This window comes from Bos indicus, chromosome 8, assembly GCF_029378745.1.
Source record: "Bos indicus isolate NIAB-ARS_2022 breed Sahiwal x Tharparkar chromosome 8, NIAB-ARS_B.indTharparkar_mat_pri_1.0, whole genome shotgun sequence".
NCBI classification, from domain to species: domain Eukaryota; kingdom Metazoa; phylum Chordata; class Mammalia; order Artiodactyla; family Bovidae; genus Bos; species Bos indicus.
In genome coordinates, this window is record NC_091767.1 from 24659706 (window position 1) to 24682210 (window position 22505).

General features: G+C 42.3%; 1 protein-coding gene across 4 annotated transcripts in view; it reads left to right on the forward strand.

The window, feature by feature from the left end:
- SLC24A2 (solute carrier family 24 member 2) overlaps window positions 1–22505 on the forward strand; it is a 289753-nt gene that overhangs the window by 182340 nt on the left and 84908 nt on the right. For 3 of the 4 annotated variants that reach the window (XM_070794474.1, XM_070794478.1, XM_070794476.1), the window contains exons 3-4: window positions 4739–4777; window positions 6958–7066. In XM_070794474.1, the coding sequence (XP_070650575.1) occupies window positions 4739–4777; window positions 6958–7066 (148 nt within the window). The remainder of the gene's footprint in view (window positions 1–4738; window positions 4778–6957; window positions 7067–22505) is intronic. The other variant, XM_070794477.1, reaches the window with a different exon arrangement.

Sequence of the window (22505 nt, forward strand, 5' to 3'; positions counted from 1 at the left end):
AATATTGTAAAGTAATTAGCCTCCAATTAAAATAAATTAATTTAAAAAATAAAAAAAGAATAAAAAAATTTTTTAAATGAACTTGTGGTTCATACACAATGAAATATTATTCAGCCATAAAAAGGAATGCATTTGAGTCAGTTCTGATGAGGTGGATGAACCTAGAACCTATTATACAGAGTGAAGTGAGTCAGAAGGAGAAAGATAAATATCATATTCTAATGCACATATATGGAATCTAGAAAAATGGTACTGAAGAATTTATTTACAAGGCAGCAGTGGCGGAACGGACATAGAGAATAGACTTATGGACATGGGGAGAGGAGAGGAGAGGGTGAGATGTATCGAGAGAGTAACATGGAAACTTACATTACCATATGTAAAATAGATAGCCAACAGGAATTTTCTGAATGGCTCAGGAAACTCAAACAGGGGCTCTGATCAATCTAGAGGGGTGAGATGGGGAGGGAGATGGGAGGGAGGCTCAAGAGGGAGGGGATATATGTATACCTATGGCTGATTCATGTTGAGGTTTGACAGAAAACAAAATTCTGTAAAGCAATTATCCTTCAATAAATAAAAAGAAAAAAAAACTTTACTTCAAATTAAGGGTATCTTTTTTTTTGGCCGTATTATCTTAGTTCCCCAACCCTCGCCCACTTCAGTGGAAGTGTGGAATCATAACCGCTGACTCGCTAGGAAAGTCCCAGGGGAATTATTTTTAACCAGTGGCTTTCAAGGGTCAAAGGAAGAAAGGTGATTTAAGGATTTGTGAATGATTTATAGAGTTAAAAATGCTTTGTAAATGAGCTATGTGTTTTATTATCAGGGGTGGAGGAATGGCACTTTCAAAACGCATTTTGAACTGGTAGCAAAATTGCCACATGGAATTGGGTTTCCAGCAGGAAGAACAACAGATAGTAATGGCATCATCTCAGTTGTTCAATTACTTGCAGTAATTAGGGAAGGGGTCAGTTTAAATTAAATAAAGGATTGAATTACAGGATACTTTATTAAGTAAAAGATGTATTCCTCAAGAATTGTTGTGGAATACTACAGATTTGGCTTAACAAGTCTTTCCTATAACTGGCAACAGTCTTTGAACAGACCACCAGGAATTGGGCTTTCAAATCAGTGTAGCCCAAATGTATGATATTTAAGTGTGTTTAAAATTAAGGAAATTTATAAAACAGAATGCCAAAATTAATCCTTAAAATCACATAGGTCCTCTTTTGAAGAAGTTGTCTTTTCTGTGACATCCAGTGAGTTCGAATAAACCAGATGTTCAATAGCCCTGAAAAGAAAATCACAACTTTGAGCCCAACCCAAAACCTGGATACTTAGCTACATAATCCAGTGCTTAGAAACACTACAGGATGTATACATTTGGATCGTTTCTCTGGTCCTTTACTAGTTACCTGCAGTGTAATTAAAATCCCTTTAAAATTGAATTTCTAACATAATCAGAGGCACATTTCCAGGACTGTGAGGCTGCTTCAAGGAATGATTAGATGGAGGCTAAGTCAGGTGAGCATTGGGAATTACGAGTAGAGGTGGGTGAAGCCCTGAAAATGAACAATGACCATCATATGTCACATTTCTCATCTTTTTTTGCAACAAAGCTACATAAAAGGAAAGTGGAGGCCGTTGAATGACCTCAGTTGCCATGTGTCAGTATATAAATGTACATGTTGCAACCTGATGTATATTCATGTCTGCAAATTACACTTGAAAGTAAACTAATGATGTCAACTTGTGCTGACATTAGGCAGTGGGAAATTTTGAAGGGGATTTAGAACTTGCCCTGCACTGTTTTATCTTGAAAGAATCTATGTACAAAGCACTTTCTTTCCATCTATTGTGTCTTATGAGCCTCCTTGCTTGTGAGAGAATAAGCAAGTCATTGGAATAGGTATTTTTTTCTTCCTTTCAGACCAAAAAACAGGTTTGGATTTTTTTTTCCTTCTTCAAGTATTTTTTTAAATATGTCTTTTGAATCTATTCTCTCTGCTGGTGATATTTTTGTTCTTATAAAGACCACCCATTTCTTTCCTCAGTTCTATCCCGTTCCTTTATGTTCTGTAGTATCGCTGGGGTATCAAATCTCAGCTCATAATTATTTGTCTCCCATTTAACCACAAGGTGTAAATTTGCTAACTGAAAAGGCGTGCTCTGACAGTTAATCTCCATGTGTGTCCAAAGGCTGAGCCAGCTGCCCTGGATAATTTCCCTGGGGGATTGTTCTGTAGAATATGGGGCCATTTGTTGAGCTCTCTGATGTGGGAGACGAGAAAATGAAAGGACTGCCAGAGAGAAATGGGATCATGCAGTGCCTTTCAGAGCAGAAACAGAAATCAAAGGACAGTTTCACGTCCACTCCACTTCCCCAAGCATGTTCCTGGGACTAGGGAATCAGGGATATTTTCTTATTAGTGTTTCTATAGAAGTCACGAAGACAGAGCCCAGTATTAGGAGCTTATGGCAAATTTAGTCATGCCTGTAAGATATACTCAGAAATGATTGTTTACTCACTCAGTTATGACTCTTTTGTGACCCCGTGGACTGTAGCCCACCAGGCTTCTCTGTCCACAGGATTTCCTGGACAGAGAATACTGGAGTGGGTTGCCATTTCCTTCTCCAGAGGAATCTTCCCAACCCAGGGATCTAACCTGTGTCTCCTGCATTGGCAGACAGGTTCTTTACCACTGAGCTACTAGGGATGCGTACTCAGAAATTACCTCCAACCTAACCGCTTCTGTCTGTGCCTGAAACTTACAGGTTCTTCAAGGGTCTGCACAACTGTCTGGAACCAGAAGAAAAAAAACATATATTGATATCGACTCTAAAATCCAAAAACTATCTACGAGATTATTAAATATTTAATTGAATGTCAACAAAATGTGTAATATCAGCTTTATTAAGCATTTTGCTAGTCTTCTTAAAACTTCCATGTGAAACCAAATCACAGGTTCAGTTTTGTCGCTTGCCAAGACTTCCAGCATGCCTATCATAAGTTCAATGAATTGCCCATAGCCAGTAATTTAAATGCAAAATTATAATTATCCTTCCCATTTTTTTTTACACCAAAAAAATTGTATATTTTAGGTGGAGTGTGGGGGCATCTGAATGTTCTTTCTGTGACATGTTTGGTAGGGCTAAAAAAAGAGAACCCAGGGCCCATGAAGCTATTAAAGTAGTTCTGCCAGCATCTTCTCTTCTTGCTGTGTGTGATTAGTCCTGAAGACAGGTCAGCAAAGACATTAATGGGAGGACCAGAGGGAAGACGGGGGAAAGATTCCAGTTTCTTCTTGCTCTTTGAACCCATAGTCGAGGGGAAGTGACAGAGACAGTGGTCTGATCATGAGGAAGTTCCCAGGGTACCTGCATGCTCTTGGAAAGATTGTAGGACTGTGCCTGGTTCTGTTGAAAAAGGAGTTTTCATTTCATAGAGGAAGCTAAGCCATCCAGTTGGGACCTGGAGGAAGAGTGCCAGAGTCCCCTTGTCTGAGTTATATTCTCGCCAACCAGGCTTCCCAGGTGGCTCAGTGGTAAAGAATCTATCTGCCAATGCGGGAGACACAGGTTTGATCCCTAGGTTGGGAAGATCCCCTGGAGGAGGAAATGGCAACCCACTCCAGTATTCTTGCCAGGAGAATCCTATGGAGAGAAGAGCCCAGCGGGCTACAATCTGTGGGGTCGCAAAAGAGTTGGACACAACTGAGTGACTGAGCATGCAATGGATGGCTGGCCCTCCTGGGCCCTTGTGTTTTGGTCAACTTTTCTCAAAGCGACAGATACTTCGTTTTTTAGAATGAAAAACTTGAAGGGGTGGGGCAGGAAAGAAGGTGGGTCATCTGGATTCCACGTGTGATGATCTTAGTCTTCACTGGCTTCATGTCTTCAGGCTTTACTTGATGTACCACACTTGGGGTGGTGAATGTTGACTCCGTCTGAAGGACATGGAATATGACACATCTGTGTAATCTCAGCCCTTGATACTAACCACTAATAAGAATAACCACTAATGATTCTTGCAGAACTTTTTTCTTTATATGTGCTAAAGTATTATTAATTTATTTTCTTTTGTAAAATGAGATAGTAAATAAGGGTTTTAATTTTTTCACTGAATGATATATCTTAGATATTCTTCCATGTCAGCAGATGTGCACTTACCTCATTCATTGTAGTGACCACATGACATTCCGCTGGATGGCCAGATCACAACTAATTTAACTTTCTTCTGTCACTGGGCATTTGGGTTGGCCATTCAACTTTGATCTTTCAAGTGAAAGTACCATATACCTAAATAACCACATGGTACCAGTGATAAAGAACCCACCTACCTGTGCTGGAGATGTAAGAGATGTGGGTTTGATCCCTGGGTCAGGAAGATCCCCTAGAGAAGGGCATGGCAGCCCACTCCAGTATTCTTGCCTGGAGAATGCCATGGACAGAGGAGCCTGGCACAGAGGACCAGAGGACAGAGGACCCTCTGACAGAGGTTGCAGAATCCCTATGAACAGAGGAGTCCATAGGGTCGCAAAGAGTTGGACATGACTGGAGCCACTTAGCACGTAGCGTACACTCTTAATTCCCTGTGTCGGCATAGTCTTTCCCAGGAGCAGAAAGAACCAAATCTTGCCCTATACTGATGCTTGTGTTTAAGTGTAAAACCTATATGTGACTTGTTGTTTATTTATTTCTTTGTCTTTTGTTTCTGCCTTTTCCTCTTGTGCAGTCCTCTACAGCCAGGGACAAGGATGAACAGACTCTACCGGTAGGAAGCAGTGGCCTTGTCTGTACCTGTTCCTGTGCCTGTGGACAGGGTTGGGAGGGGTGGGTGGAAGAGGGGCTCTTGTGCTCAACAAGTCATCCTCTCCCTTGGAATCCTTAAAGTGTTTAGTCTGCAGGTGTATGAATGTTCTGTCCTGGTATTAGTGTCAACTGAATTCTTACATTCAGTGACAAATGATTTCTAGGACTAGGTTTCAAAAGAATTTGAGTTCCCTCTTTCACTTGGCATGAAAAAGTTGAAAGAGTGAGGTATTTTCAAATTCCATTCCAAGGGATGTTGAGCCGCTATTTGGGGACAGTGAGGGATCTAATGCTTGGTATCTATTTCTTTATGTATCTGCATGCACCTGGTTTTTTTGGTTGAAAATTTCTTTTGGTTCCATCAAAAGAAATGCTGCATGAAGTCTATACATTCAATATATACATAATGCCCGGAAGAATGCTTTAAGTTCCATAGATATAATCGTAGGATAAGGAACATTTCCATAGAAGAGTTCCTTTGGTTTCCCCAAATAAGGAAACATAGTAACAGTGATTATGACATATTATTAACAGCAAACACATTTTCCAGTCCCTATCCAATTAACACATCACATTTTGTATTGTGAAGCTTGGCAGGGAAATGACCTTCAGAGTTTTTATGCTCAGTCATCAGTGATTACATTTCAACTCTATTCAAATCTTTTAACCTTGCCCCTAACATTTTCTAAGCCTTAATCTTCTGAATCAAATAACACAGCACAATTTTTTTTTTAAGTTCCAGATTTCTGAGTCTGAAAGGACTAGTAATGAAGATAGATATGACCGCATTCTTCCTCCTGTGATGCTCAGAGTAGAGACTTCTGACATGCATTGGGAGTCCATAGGATATACCAGATCCAGTACTGGGCGAGGGGTACAGACCCAGGCTCTTCCTTTGTGAACCATGATCTGGTTCTGAGATACGAGTCATCCCCTCAGATTCTTCCCCAAACCCTGTAGAATTGGAAATATTATTTCTAATAGAATATCAGGTATAATAAAATCACCCTTAAAAATTCAGGTTTCTCCATGTATCTTGTAATCACATTTTACCAATACTTCAGGCTTACTGTGGGTTTCATGTTTCCCTCCAAACACATGGATCATTGTTAATAAGTGTTCTACAAAATAAGGGATGAATGAGCAATGCTCGGAAACACTGTCCAAGTAAGCCAAGTTAATCACACTTTTTTAGTGTTAGACTTAATGTATCTTAGTGTCTAATACATATCCTAAAACTCTAAAGGTGAGTTAGCCTAGGATGTAGCACTTTCCAAATGTCTCTTGTGGGACTTTTCTCAGGAAACCTCCTTGTAGATGTGTAGTGTGATGAAACATTTTGCAAAACCCCATAAACTAAAGGCCCCTTTGGAGTCAGGGAGGTTCTCTGTGGAGACATAATAGGAGGATCTCTCTCTTCAGATCTCACTTAACACAGACTGTAGGGCTTCATGGATGAGAGCCATGGTTCCCGCATGGAATGAAGTACCCCGAAATGTGTGCCTGATGTTCCTTTGTGGAGCAAGGGGGAAATCTTAGCACCTCTGTTGTTAACTTTCTATATTAGTCTTCATAATTTCTACTCTTGTAAATGCTTTATGGTATATATGCACTTGTTTTAGTATGTGTCTGGATAGAGACACATATTCATATAGATAGATACACATATACACACTCAAAAGTTTTACTGATAGGATATGCAATCCAAACATTTTAGAGACTACCCACTGGTTCAGAGAACAGACGGTAAGTGAAACAGACCTGCAACCCACTCTTGTAGCCTCCATTTTTTTGTCTTTATGACCCAAACACCTCATTTTGCTTCTCTAAGACTAAATTTCTTCATCTGACTAAAGGAAACAGTAAGAATGCCTAGTTCATAGAGTTAAGTTTGAGAATGAGATCAACTAATGGAGGTGAAGGATATAGTACATTGAGCATATACTAAGTTCTCAAGAAACAATAGCAGTTGATCCCTTTAGTTGCAACGGATGTGAGAACGCCATTCCTTCCGGAGACTTTGAAGGAATGTACGTCAAACATCTTTGGTTCGATTGTGTGTGATGCTATGACAGACGAGGTGAGGCGCTTGCCTTGCATTTCGGAGCACTCACAGCATCTTTGTCTGGTTTCTTTGCTCAGGTGAAGCCGCGTCTGCAGCGGGGTGGAAGTTCCGCCTCCCTCCACAACAGTCTCATGAGGAACAGCATCTTCCAGCTCATGATACACACCCTTGACCCACTCGCTGAAGGTAAGCATCAGGCTTTGGTTTGGGGACTTGTTTGGGGTGGAGGCAAAGGCTGGGAAAAGGCCTGTCTTCATAAAACGCGTTTGTGCTTCCATCACAAACCCGCTAATGTCCTCATGTGTCACCTCTGCCAGAGGCAGCCCCAGCCCTTTGGTGCGCTTTTTCTACCCCCGCCCAGTTCACCATCAGAGGTTCTTGTACCAGGAACAGGAGCGGAGGTCCGTTTGCTAATTCTGTCTTTTGATGCCTCCAGCATAAATACAGTTTGTTACCAGGCAGAGCAGACAAAAGAGCTTTTTCTCTCCCTTCCAGCTAGAATGACAGTTCTCTTTCATCATCCTCCTCAGTTTCAAAATGAAGTTGTATATCAGGATAAATTGATAAATTGTATATCTTTAAAAAAGAGAGAGAGACAAGAACTCCATGACTTAGCAAGGCTGGGATTAGTTTGGGGAATGATGTTCACTGCAGAACATTAATGTTGTACCTAGTCTTTGGCAATTGGAAGATGAGGGGGTAAGCTTCTAAACACCTAAAGAGCACTCTCTAAGATAACTGCTTAGGATCAGGTTGAAGAACCACCCTGGTTCCCCTCCTAGGGTCATCATATAAACCATCACCAACAGTCTAGTATTGTGTTCTTCCAGTTATACTCACAAGGAAGCCAGATACATTGTGCTTTTTTAATTGCATAAGTATGCTAAAAACAAATTAATTTTTCAAGGCAGTAGGTATCTGATGCATCAGATAAATATAGGAGTTAGGCCACTAGCAAAGGGCTCGTATATTGCCAAGTCATCTGTTCTACCTTCATCCCTGGACCTTACAACTGAGCCTGATGTTACACAGGGGCAAATGACATGGAAACAGGTTTCTGCCAGTGAATGAACACATGGGATGAGATTAATAAATCATATCACACAAATCAGAGCTCTTTACCAATGTAAAGCTTTGCAAAGTAATTTCAAGGGTCTAGATGAAGTCAAGAAAACCTGGGATGTCGCGAGAGTCTCCCTAGGTCCTGTTTCCCCTCACTGAACCTTCACCCAGAATAATAAGTGAGGATCACAGGCTCACTCTCAACGTGGAGCACTGTAGTTATAACACATTTCCACCTTGTGGCCCAGGGAGTTGCATAGCTGATGTGATGTTTTCCAAGGAGCCTTCCTTCATCGATCCTGGGTTCTGTGTACTCAGGGGCAGTCGTTTGCCAGGAACATCCGAAATATCATTACTCTCTTTACCAGAGGTCCATGTGACAAGGAAATTAGCCCTGGTCACTAGCCTTCTTTCCCCTCCACTGCTCAAGGTCACCCCCAGAGAAATGATCTCAATGAGTGAGGGGATCCCAGGGCAACCTCCTGCCGGCCACAAAGCAGCTGTGTGACTTTGGGCAACTTAGAGCCTCTCTCGTATCTCATTCCTTCATCTCCAATAATAATTACCTCAGTCTAGTAATTTTAAAATTGGCAAAGTATTTTCACACCTGTGAATCTATGCTTTCTAATAACTCTTCACAGCTAACATTAATATTTTAATTTCATAAAGTAGAGTACCACCAAAATAGATCTCAAGGGTATCTCTTTCTCTCTCTGCGAGCTCTTCATTCCAAGCCATCTTTACGCTTCCTAGCTGATCTTCCACTCCCTCCCTTGCCTCTTTCTTTGCATATTTTCCATCTAGCAGCCCAAGTAACCTTCTGAAAAAGTAAATCAAATCATGTCACTCCTACTAACCTGCAGTGGCTTCCCATGGCTTATACGAAAATGGCGAAATACTTGCCATGGTCTACACCATCTGTCTCATTCTCCAAACTCACTTTGGCTTACTTTGTGTTAGCTAGACAGATGCCTTCTGTCCTAAAATAGATACTTCTTTCCTGCCTCAGAGTCTTTGCTTAGACTGTTCCCTCCACCCAAAATACTTTTCCTTCTCCCATTTTCTTCCACTTTCCCCTGCTTTATTTTTGCCCAATCTTCAGCAGTTTGTGTAAATGACACCTCCTGACCATTCAGTATAAATGAGGGCACCAGTTGTCATCTCTCGGTGCATCCTTTAGTTTTTCTTTTTGCCCACTTTACAAGTTGTAGGATTATTTGTTTACTACCTGTCTCCCCCAGGACACAGTAAATTTCTAGAGAACAGGGATTCTATTTATTTATCTGTTGTCCCTAAGGTCTAACAAGCTACCTGGTACATAGCAGCTGCTAATGCTTAGAACGATTAAGCCAGCTGGCCATAGTCATGCCCTGATAGTCACACAGTTACAAAGCTTTTTAAAGCCCCATGCATTTAAGGTTGAATCTTGGTTATTTTGAGCTACCATCTTCCCCACCATTACCCAGAAGAGCAGGTGAGAGAAGAAATGAACTATCTTACCTGCCCCAACTCGATTATGAGCAAGCAACTGAGTATACTTATTTCTGGCAAGGCATGTTATACAGTAATTGAGGACAGACTCTAGAGCCAGACTCTCTGGATCCAAATCCTAGTTCTGCATTTACTAGCTGTGTGACCTTGGATAAGTTACTTAACCTCTCTGCACCTCAGTTCCCTCATCTGTAAAAATCAGGATGGTATATAATAATGTCTACATCATAAGGTTGTTATAAGGACTAAAGGAGTTGAATATTCATTAAGCATTTAACACATTGCCTAGAAGATTGTAAGTACCATACAGGTTTGGAATTACTGTTTCATTACATTGAAAAATAATACAGCCTATGAATGTTTTAATTTAAAAAATTCAAAAGGCTGTGGTGAGACTTTCCTGGTGGCTCAGTGGTAAAGAATTCACCTGCTAATGCAGAAGACACAGGTTCAATCCCTGGGTCAGAAAGATCCCACATGCCATGGAGCAACTAAGCCCGTGCACCACAGCTGTTGAGCCTGTGCCCTGGAGCCCGTGCGCCACAACAAGAGAAGCCACCGCAACGGGAAGCCTGCTCGCTGTAACTAGAGGGCAGCCCCCGCTCGTCACAACTAGAGAAAAGCCCACACAGCCAAAAATAAATAAATAAAATTTGCGGGGGGGGAGGCTATGATGAAAAAAATAAGTCTTCCTCCTCCAACAAACTCCCAGTTTTCTCCAGTCCCCCAGTTCTTTCAGAGGAAATGACTGCTACCAATTACTTGGGGTTCATTCCAGAGATGATCTGTATATATACAACTGTGTGTGTGGGGGGGGGGGTGTGTGTGTGTGTGTGTGTGACCTTGCCCATACGTCTCAACAATCTAAATTTATGTGGTTTTTGTCTGAGGGAGTTCAGTTTCTGTTAGGGCTTGGTTTTGTTTTTCTATCTGGTGGGAAGGTTATGCTTTGTTTCAGTGAGATAAGAGAAGGTGAATCTGGGTTATCTCAGGGTCAGGCCATCCGTAATTTTCTGAATCACCTGGCCCTTGTAGGGTTGTACAGCAATTAAAGTGTTTGTTCCTGCTGTAGCAAGATGTGCCATCTAAATCCAGGCACCTCCATTCAAGGTGAAGCCTCTCCCTGAAAGACGTGGAGTGCTCCAATGGCATGAATCTGGGAGAATGCAGAGAGCCATAATCAGTTCTGGATTTGAGTGATTAGAAAATATGGAAAGGACTTCAGTGCTTTCAAATTGCTCCACAGCACTTTGCCAAGAAAGCAGATTGCTCCAGTATTTTTCCCCAAAAAAATTCACAATCATTTCCCATTCCAAGAACATTCCAAGCTCTCAGAAATAGTCATCTCTCTTTTTGTTTGCATCTAATCACTTGAACTCACACATCCTCGTGCCAAACTGTCACCTCTTAACAACATAGAGCATGCTGGTTACGTCACCAGGTTGATGGCATGAACGCTGTAGCAGCTTCTCTGTTGCACTGATTGATGTTCCTGGCATCTGCCTCGCTGAGTCGTACATTGGCACAGCATGGCAGACAGTCCCATTTCATAAGAGATGTTTTTGACATCATCCAGAACAGATGACCTGTGAAAAGACATTTCTCATCTGTGCCATTCGGGTGTCAATCCAGTGATGGAGCCCTTGCTAAAAGCTTTAATTGGTGGTTGGTTCAGTCTCTGAGCCTGAGTCACAAGATCCGGCAGTGTTTGTGTTTCTTATCCATTGATACGTAACAAAGCACCCAAGACTTAGTGATGTAAAACCACCCCCGTATCATTCCTGCTCATAATTTCATGGGTCAGGAATTTGGGTGATTCAGGGATCAGCAAGGTGATTCTTCTGTTCCATGTGGGGGTCATTTGATGTTATTCAGCTAGGAGATGGGCAGGTTAAAGGATCCAAAAGGGCCTTGCTCACATGTCTGCTGTGTCTGCCACCTTTGAAGGCACAGCTGGGAGGCTGGGTTCAGCTGGACCCCTGACTCTGCATGTGGTCACAGGGCTTTTCCACATGCTTGGTCTTCCTGTACAGTGGCTGAGAGCTCCATGAGCAGACCATCCAAGAGGCCCAGGCAATAGGGGCAGGGCTTCCCAAGACCTAGCCTGGGAAGCCCCAGAATGTCACTTCTACTATAGTCTAACTAGTCACGCCATCCCAAAGGCGAGACCAGACTCAAGACACGGAGGAGGAGACTCCATCTCTGTATGGGAAGATACCAGAGAATTTGAACCACCTTTCATCTAACCCAGTCTGTTTCAGGGGACACACATCACTGACTGGTTCATCCATCCATGGTTCAGTGGTGTTTTCTGGGCAAACTACTCAGTGTGGAGGGGACAAAGCCATAGGTGACCTGCTTTGGGTGAGAAGACAGTACAGCTGTCTTTTTTAAATTCAGAAAATCCTTAGTGTTCCCAGAAGTAGATTTCCACTTACATCACATGGGCTGGGACAGGGCTATGTGACCACCCTGACCTACAAAGAAACCAGAAGTGGGCTCTCTGCCCCCTCAAACATGAAACTCCACAGTCAACCCCAGTGAAAGTCAGAGTTCCCTTTCTCCTTCTCATCCTTAGTAACCTTCATCCTGTCTTTTCAAGTTCCTGATTTACAAAGAGATACAATGTTCCCCTTCTTCCTCCCTTTTAAAACATTCTCTGGTGGCCCCTGAGTCCAAATTTTATACAGTGGCCCTGAATCCTCCCCCAGCAAAAGCATATCCCAATACTTGCCATCTAAGGAGCCTGGTTACCCCAAGACATAGGCAAAATCATGCCCTGCTAAGCTGCTGCTAAGTCACTCCAGTTGTGTCCAACTCTGTGCGACCCCATAGACGGCAGCCCACCAGGCTCCTCTGTCCCTGGGATTCTCCAGGCAAGAACACTGGAGTGGGTTGCCATTTCCTTCTCCAATGCATGAAAGTGAAAAGTGAAAGTAAAGTCGCTCAGTCGTGCCCGACTCTTAGCGACCCCATGGACCGCAGCCCACCAGGCTCCTCCATCCATGGGATTTTCCAGGCAAGAGTACTGGAGTGGGGTGTCATTGCCTTCAGTTCAAAACCATCTCACCAGCAGGAAAAGTCCTAGTTTTTGTGGTAGCCCTAAGCCCCCTGTGACCTGCCTCTCTTCTTTCCTCCCTCCTTCCCCACTCTCTTTTTTCCCCCTCCAATCCTCTCCTCCTCTTTCTCTGCCCTTCTCTCCTTCCTCTCATGTGTCATTCCCTTTGCTGCACTCCTCTGATTGACAAGCAGCTCCTCACAAGTTCCCAGCACCCTCCTGCACCAGGGCCTTTGCACATGTTCTCATCTTTCTCCATCCTGCTTTCCCTTCCTTCAAGTCAACGTACGCATGTTACCTGATGAGAAAGATCTGACTCAGTTGCTGTTTTTGAAAAACAGCAAAATCAAAGCCATGATAATAAAGCAGAGTTCTGGACCTTCCTTGCCTGCCTGTTTATTTGTCCATAAACACCATGAATATATTTATTTGTTGTTTGTATCCTATCGGACACGACTGAGCAACTGAACTGAACCGAACTGAACTCCTGTCTCTACTCTTACATCTTGGACAGGGCAGGCACTCCTCTATCTCCAGGGCCCAGAGTACGTGGATCCCAATCCCTGTTTGTTGAATGGATTGAATGAGTGCTTGCTTATATAATGTTTCTGCTGAAAAACATATGACTAGCCATGTAGATTATCTTAATCCATGCTCTGTCAAGAGACTCTTTGGATGTGACCCACGAAGTCCTATTCAGTTAGTGGTTGTCTCTGCAGTAGTGAGAAGCAGTCATGTCTCCTTCCGTGTGGAATTTCAAATTTTGATTTACATTTTTTCATCATAACAGCAATTTTATTATCAATAGCAAAGTTTAACAAATAAGTACACTTGGTGCCTTAGAAACACAAGAGCAAGGATGATACTGTGTTAGCCTAGGGGGCTTGTAATTGAATTGAAGGATTATTTAACCTCAGGGCACGAGACAGTTTAGAACAGCAGGTCCCCAGGCCTGATGTGTGTTTCTCTTGAGACCATTTTCATGACAAAAATCTTCAGAATCCTGTAATGAGATATCTGAAAATGACACCATACTCACAGTACGATACCTGCTTTCTTTGCTATTAAAAGACAGACAAGCTTCCCCCACGGTAAATTCACTTCACGTCACACGGCTGGTCTCTGCTGTCACTTTCTAGCCAACACATTTATGTTGCTTTCATTTAAATTGACTGGAAGGGTGTCCTGAGAGCCTTTCCCCTGCGTTTCTGAAGGGACCGTTTTGGTCCCTCATTTTCCTCCCACTAAGATCCTGTGACATCCTGATGGCAGCTCTGCTTTATCAGTCTGACTCGGCAATGCAGGGTGACGTGAATCCCAGGACATCTTGATCATAAAGCCTCGCAAATGAGTAGCCACTATTTATTGTTTCCCTGTCTTCCCTGTACCTTAGATTATAGGTTTTCAAACTTGTTTCTCAGTAACAGCATAACCTTTTGCTCAAAGGGATTCCCACAGGGAAGAATACATATTTTTAATAGTTAAAACTATTAAGAGTTTACTCATATCAGATCCTTTTATCAGTGTGACCAACTCAATTGCTTTCCTATAAACCATCAATGTCAAACATAAAATAAATAAAGACCCACTCAACAAAATGCAACAAAACCAAAAAGTGCCAGGGATTAACCCAAAGAAAATGTTTAAGAACTTTAGTGCAAAAACAGTAGTCATTTCTGAAGAACATGGAAGACGATCTAAATAAATGTTGATATATTATAAAGATATCGCGTTCTCCTCAGATGGAACTCTAAATGCAACTCAATTCTAATTGAAATCCCAAAAATATGTTTATGGAACTTCAGAACTTGACTTTGAAATTTATATAGAATAAGCAGAAAAGGCACTTTTCACGAAGAACAAAAAGGGAAAACACACCCAGCAGAGACCAAGATGTATCACGGAGCAACAGCTTTTAGGTGCTCTGGTTGAAGGATTTGGGAGGAAGGGGAGGAGGCTGGACCAGAAGCAACCAGGATCTCCCCAGAGGTGGCCCTCAGGGAGCAGGAAGAAGCTGTGAGCACCTGCCCTGTGGGGTCTGCCAGCTCTGGCTGAAGCACTGGGGGATGGGAGCAGCTTCCTGAAGCGCTAGAATCAGCTGTGATGGAGCAAGGCCCTCATTCCCAAGGTGGTGAAAGCGCACACGTTCACGGAATCGACATCACATCCTGACAAGTGCGGATTAATAAACCCAACAGGGAAGCCCGGCTGGTGCGCAGACAGCGCAAGCTGCGCTTGCCAAGTCTTCAGGAACATCATCCTAGGTGTGAACCTGAGGGCAGGGCCATCAGGAAAGGGTCCTTCTGAGAAAGTGACCTTCAAGAGCAGTTCTCAAAGGCAGTGAGGAACCTGGGCGGGCAGACAAGGTGGTGAGGAATCGAGGGCAATGGAAGTGGCTGGAGAAACCCAAGCTATGCGTGGCTGGCCTACCCGAGCCAGGGCTTCTTTGAGATGAGCGGGCGTGTGTGTTTGCCTGCTTGAATGCTCCAGCGGGCTCTCCTGTCCAAGGGCACTTGCAGTGTGTGTGTGTGTGTCTGTGTATCAGTGTGGCTCTGTTTGGTTGTCTGTGTATATGTGTATATATGTAACTGTGTCTACATGTCTGTGTGTATGTGTGTGTGTCTATGTGTGAGTGTCTGTATCTGAGTGTGTGTGTCTGTGTATGCATCTACCATAACTATGTGTGTGTCATTTCAGTGCCAGAAACTAAAGGCCTAAGATGATGTTGAAGAGAAAAAACAAGAGATTGGAACTTTTGAAGTGCTTATTACTCAGTGCCACACACCTGACAGTCACCTCCTGTCATTCTCCAATCAGTGGCTATGGGAAGTATTCTGCTTTACCTCTGAGGAAACTGAGGTTCAGAGAGGTGACATTACTTGCTCATAGTCACCCAGCTCCTAAGTCTGCCTTCAGAGCTTGAACACTTTGCACTCACACAAGACTCTCATCTGTAGCCATGTGTCCATCTCCCATACATACAGCCAGACATCTATTCTGCAAAATCACTTCAGTGCTTCAACATTGATGTGTTAACTTAAAGCTGACATGAAGATTAAACTTTTACTTGCTTGCTGCGTTTTCTTTTTCTTTCACCCAACGGCAGAACTTATTTCCCCAGCTTCTGTTTTTAAAAATGGCTTCAATATGCACTTTCAAAAATTGTCATTTGATCCTAGAAGAAAGCCATTTTCATGCCTATTTGATTCAAAATGTGGAGACGTTATCCCTGAAAGGCAGTACTGTAACCTTTCTTTTGGTCCCAAATCGTGGATCAGTTTAAATTAGCGAGAAAGATGCTTGCGTGCTGCCTCAGCTGGTGAGTGGACAGGCAACAGGAGTGAAAATCTTCACCGGGAAAGAATAAAATGCAATCTGCTGGCTTTGTTTTTAATAAGATGACAGTCGTTTAAATGCCTGGATAGAGGAAGGCAGGCTGTTAATGCCTCTCATAGCGCAAATGCAGGGACAAGTTAAACAGCTCTTCTCTTTGGGGAATAGCAGAGCATTACTCTCAGATTTGAGCATCAAAGATGGTCGAAATTGAATCTCTCTTTGTGTTGTACACATTACAAATACATTTCATTTGGGGTATGAAGAGAAAGTGAATGGTCTCCCTGAAATGAGTGCTTTTGAGGGTAGAAATAGGCTCTCTCTCTCTCTGTCTCAGGTTTGCCTTGAAGTCAAGTCCACGAAGGTCTGTGACCAAATTAATGACTTGATGCCATTTGAAAGTAATCGCTGCGCACAGAAAGCAAAAAGCAATGAGGCATCCATTGTTATAGTTTCATCTTTATTCTCTTGAACTTATCACGCGCTCTAGAGATGCAGTTAGAACTCCTTCAAAGGGGGAACCCAGAGTTTCCCAAGATAGCCACGGTGATGATGCATGCCCCCAAAGGTTGGGGCAATCGGTGACGGTGGAAAAGCACTTTAATTTTGTCCGTGATGGCCCATTCCAAAAGCATGTTGATGTAGAAACATCATTCAAAGGAGTTTTCTCTCAAATGAAACGTTAAAGACGTCTCTGCTTTGTTCCATCGATAGCTGGGCCTTGAGTCATGGAGTGCTGGTTGGACGATTTGCATTCGGTTCAGAGACACTTACCCCTGACGGTAGTCAGGTTTCTTGCTAGTGGGTCTCTGGGTCTGGGATTTGCACCATGCTGTGCACTCACCTCTGGGTGTTGTCATACTGTAAAAACAAATCCTCAAGCTGCTGTCAGGGTCCATTTATCTCCTAATCTCATGATAGCAGAGCCACCAAATCTGGCCTCTTCACCTCAGCCATTAAAAAGAATCTCGTGACCCATGTCAAACTGTCCTTTATAGGTTGTCTTGGGGCTCAGTGAGACTGATACACACGTGTGCAGGAGCGCACACACACACACTCACATAAAGAGCCATCAGCATTGTGGTTTATATAAATTTAAGGGTCTACAAATTTGTTTCCTGTTTGTGTGTATGGATTCATGTATTCATTCATTCATAAAACACACTCCTATTGCAGGCTGATGTGAGTGGTCACCCCATGTGAGGACATTTCCCTTTACAAGCCCCCACTTTAGGTAAGTCTCTAGGGGAACAGAAGCCAGTGCTTGCCCCAGTCTAGTTAACTTCCTGAAAACCAGCATAAATGTCCTTGTTGTATCTGAGTTTTAGCAATGCAGTTGCAACAGCCTCTGTAGCTACTTGTGTGCTGGTAATTTCTCTCTTTGACTTCCCAGACTGGCAGCACTTAATCCCACATGGCCAATAGCAAAGGTAGCTTTGCTTCAACTCTAAGGACTTCAGGCCAGAACCACCATCACTGGCAGGAATTAAAAATCATGGTGAGTCCATCTAATTCCAGAAAACTCTTCATGATAAAAAGTCTCCTCTGGCATTTCTGAAAAAAAACTTTACCCAGTTGTTTATTTTCCTTTCCATGCATCCTGTTCCCATTCATAGTACAATAGGTCACACAGAGTTTCCTAACTAGTTGTGGTTCAGTCACTAAGCTGTGACCCTTTTGTGACCTCCCCCCCTTGACTGTAGCCCATCGGGCTCCTCTGTCCATGGGATTTTCCAGGCAAGAATACTGGAGTGGGTTGCCATTTCCTCCTCTAGGGATCTTCCCGACCGAGGAATCAAACCTCCATCTCCTGCATTGGTAGGCAGATTCTTTACCACTGAACCATCTAGAAAAGGTTACAAATTCTTTTCCTGACCTCAGGACTGTTCCCCATCTTCTTTGTGCTAGGGAGAATTAGAATGTGAGGAGCTTATCCATGGAGCTTAAAGGTAGCATCTTGCAATATGCCCATGTAGACAGGCTGTCTCCCCTGTTGAGTGTGTTCGTGGAGGCATCTTCCCACTAGGCTCTTGGGAGAGGGAATACAGTATAGTTGTTCAGCAGACACACTATGGAGTCAGCCACCTTGGTTTGAACCCCAGTTCTGCCACTTACTAGTTGTCTGACCTTGGGTGAGTTATTTAACATCTCTGTAACTCAGCTTCCTATAAATAGGAAAGATAAGAGCGTCTATCTCTTAAGGCTGTTGAGTATATCCAACAGAGAGCTGTTTACAGAGCACACAGAACAGTGCCTGTACATCTGTAGTTGCCAAATTGCTTTCAGTTCTTTTTTGTTTCTTGCAGCTGTCATTTTTCAGGCAGTCCTCAAAGGTTCAGTAGTAATTCATTGAATTATCTTATCTCCTTTTTCACTTAAAAAGAAGTCTCTTTATCATGTACCAGTTTTTAGATCCTGCCATACCTGTCTATAAGATGGAAACTGGTCTTATTGGCAATCTGGCTTTTAGTTGAGCAGAAGTTATCCTGAAGTTGAATAACTATACATTTTATATTTCCAAGTTCTTCTGTTCTTTGTACAATGAGGAGTAAATCAGTGTGACATGGTACTTGACTCATTTCCCTTCAATAACTCCCAGCTTCCTCTGGGGTCTACAGATTTTTGGTAGACTGAAAAAAAAAAAATTCCTCTTTCCAACATATTGGTTAAAAAAATCTGAAAAAGCAATTACTGTACTAATTTTTTAATCCTGGTGAAATGTCCTTAGGCCACTGTTTATGTAGTTAGGACTCATAACCTACTGCAAGTCCCTGCCTTCTCCTATATCATCAGATCTCTGGTTCACAGCAGGCATTTGCCGTTTAATGTAAGGTTCATAATGGGCTACTTGTGAAACATGTCTTAATCTTCTACATTGTCTTTGCATCCTGGATTTTAAATTCACTCCTATCTTCCCACTTTTTATGGTATTTAAGTAGGAATAATGGTAAATGGATTTCTACTTCAATGAAATTTAGAGGATTGAATAAACATTCTTTGTACTTTGATCCTGTAATTTTTTTCATAATTTGGGGTGATTGTTTCTATTGTGGTAGGGAGCCAAGTATTCAATAAAGTGACATCCTGACCAGAACTGAAGTGTAGACTACAAAATTATAAGAGTAGTTTGAATTACTTCCCTTTCAGTGGCCTTAATTTCCTTTGTCTTCCAGTCTTTTTCCCTCCATTTCATTCTGTTTCCAAATCTTCTTGCCTTCTCATTCTTTTCATCTCTTGCCCTTTTGTCCCTCTTGAATAGCTGAAGTTTGTTTGTCCATTTTATTGCTTTTCCTCCCCTCTTCTAGGACACATTTCTGATATTTTTTGATGCTCAGTGCATTGGAGGGTAGAAACTCAGCTGTGCTGACCCGACGGCTGGATATAATTTAGCACTGATTCTCTCTGCCTGGCAGACTCTTCTGAATCCAGCCAGGCTGCAGGATGAGATCCAGGAGAACATCCAAATTGTTCTCTAGCCAGCATGCAGCGTCCATTCCACTCATCAGTCAGGTTGGGTTTTTTTCTTTTTCATCTCCATTTCCAAGCTATTGCCGCCATCTTGTCTTCTATATGCTGAGCACTCTCCTGATGGCACGTTGGTATGTTGTAAATCCTCCTGAAACTGGTCTTATTGGCCGTCTGGCTTTTAGTTGAGCAAAAGTTATCCTGAAGCAATGAAGAGGATTCCAACAGTTGAGGCTACATGCATTTTCCCTTCGCAGACTTCCTTCCTGCAGAGATATTGAAGACAGAATAGTTGAAACTGTGGAGTTAGAACACTAAAATGGAAGGAGTCATAGGTGTCCATACCAAAGGCAACCAGGCTAAGGAGGATTAACAGAGCACTATTAAATAGAGATTTAATTCAATTCAACAGCATCTGAACACCTACAGAGTGCCAGGAACTCTGCTGGGTGCTCAATTAACAAAATGAGTGTGTTGATTCCTTGCCCTAAATGACAGAAAGCAAGTAGGTTAAGGTGCCTTTGATGAGCACACACAGAAGGGTATACTTGAAACAGACACAGTGGAGGGAGTGACTTACACTAGGGATGGGGGGGCATTCGGGAATGCCGCCTGCAGGAGGGAACCTCCAAGTGAGTCACTAGATTAGAAGATCTCGTAAGATTCCAACACAAAAAAAGGATGTGAGGGATTTAGAGAGATATGTCCAGTTTGTGTTCTGAAAGCCTTATGCTGGTAACAATGTGAAAGACAGGTGAAAGGTGCCAGGACAAGACAGTAAATGGTAAGAAAGAGAACGAGTAGGTGGTAAGAAACAAGAGTTCAAATAGGACTACTGCAGTAACCTCAGCAAGGCTTCCGACTAAGGCAGGGACAGTAGGAATGGAGCAGAAAAGACAGAACTGAGGCTGTTCAGGGTGGAATTGATAGGGCTTCATGACAGTATTCGTGGGCTTCCCTTGTGGCTCAGCTGGTAAAGAATCTGCCTGCAATGCGGGAGACCTGGATTCAATCCCTGGGTTGGGAAGATCCCCTGGAGAAGGGAAAGGCTACCCACTCCAGTGATCTGGCCTGGAGAATTCCACAGACTGTATAGTCCATGGGGTCACAAAGAGTCGGACACGACTGAGCAACTTTCACTTTCATGACTGGTTGGGTTGTGGGTGTGGCCACAGAAGCATCAGCATCACTTAAAGCCCCAGCCTTTGGATCTTAGTCATATGTAATATAACCAAGCTCACATTTCTGTGAAAGAGAACAGTGGGCTTATCTGTATGTGTCAACTCAAAAAAATCCTTTTAAAAAAAGGATAGGGGAAGAGAATGGAACCTCTTGCCACTTTCAAGACTGAGCAATAAATGTGTGTGTACCCCCCACCCCAAATTTGATAAGACTTAAGAAGAAAGTACCTTTTGCCTGATTTTGTAAACATAATCATTTCATTTACAGAGATGCAAGAATGCAAAGATGTAGATGTCATCAGTGAACATGTTAGCTTCTTAACCCCCTACCTATACAAAAAACTTACCGAGAACATGTTTTAGAAACTTGCTATTAGAAGGACTCAAACAGATTTTTTTTTAAAGAAATAAATTCCAAATGTTGCATAGATGGTATCTAATATTGTATATTCTTTGCTTTCAAACCATATTCCTTTCACTGTCTTTGACAATGTCATTTTCTCCCTGGAAATGCCAGCTGAAAAGTAAGAGAAGTGAAAAAATATTGACTATTCAGCCAGAATTCTGGATTGATGCCCATGGAGGCAATAATAATGAAAAATGGAATGACTAACCCTGATTTCTTACTATGTGCCAGGCACTGTGCTAAGCATTTTATATACATTAACTCGTTCAATTTTCAGCATCATCCTATGAGTCTGTTACACTAAAAACTTAACTATATTATAACCTCTTCTATTATAACCATTTTACTGATAAAGATACTGAAAGTTACAGTAGTAAATAATTTGACCCAGGGATAAGGGAAATCATAGCCTGGTTCAAATCAAGGTTTGTTGGACCCCAGAATTCACTTTCTTAACCACTGAATAATACTACTTTGAGAAACAGCTGGAATCCCTTTGAAGCTTTCCTTTTGAAAATCAAAACTTATATTATCTCTTTCCCTGAGTTACACATTCTTTAAATAGTGCCAACAGTCTCTATGTATCTGATGTCATTACAAAAGAATTTGACATTTATAGACTTCCTTTGGCATGACATAACTAGTTATTATTTTTTGTCATTCTTCTCCTTTGACCTTTTTCTTCTCCAGTATAAACTTGTGCAGAGAATGTTAGAACAAGGCTCTAATCCTGGGTGCCCACTTATTGTGACTATAATAAGTGAGCCTGAATCCACATCACTGCTGGGCTTTGACCCAGTCATAGAATGATAGCTCCTACATACTGAGAATTTCCAGTGTTCCCAGTGTCACATAAACCCCCTTAGAGCAATGCAGTAAGGGAGTACTAGAATTAGCCCCATTTTGCAGATGATGAAACTAAGGCTTTCAAAGGTCATGCAGCTAATAAGTAGTAGACTGTGGATTAGAACCCACACCTCTTGACTCCAGAAATTATGCTGAGTGCCATAAGATCACCTTGTTCATCTCCGTGGTGATAAGGGCTCCTGATACCAGCTTCACTCTGGTTTTGTGATGATCAGAAGGATACTATGATGCGAGTTCCCTGATTTAGTTGAAGGGAAACTAATAAATGCTTTAAAGTACCTAATAATTAATACCTATCACATACATAATGAATATTATTTGCCAATTATGTGTTAGGTATCTGTAATATTTACCACAACCCTACAAGGCAGCTATTATTGTTCCCATCGTATATGAGTGTGAGAGCTGTGTGTCAAAGAGGTTAGCTAACTTGCCCAAGCTCTCATGGCTGGTGAGTGGCAGAGCCAGTTTTCAAGTCAAAGTCTGTGGGGTCCACAGTACAAATGATGGGGCTGTCATGCTGTATCATTGCATGCTTTTCTCCATCCCTTTGGGAAAAAGGAAGAACATTATGACAAAGTATCAGTGTTTAAAGTTAACTTAGGACTGTTGCGATTTTTAATTACACAATTAAAAGGTCACATAAATGTCCAGGAAATCTTTTTTTTTTTTTTAACCACACTGTTTGGGGTTAATTCTCTTGCCTGGGCGGCTCACTGCTTTTCTTTAAAAATCCTTTCCAGAAACCTGCTTGTTCTCTCC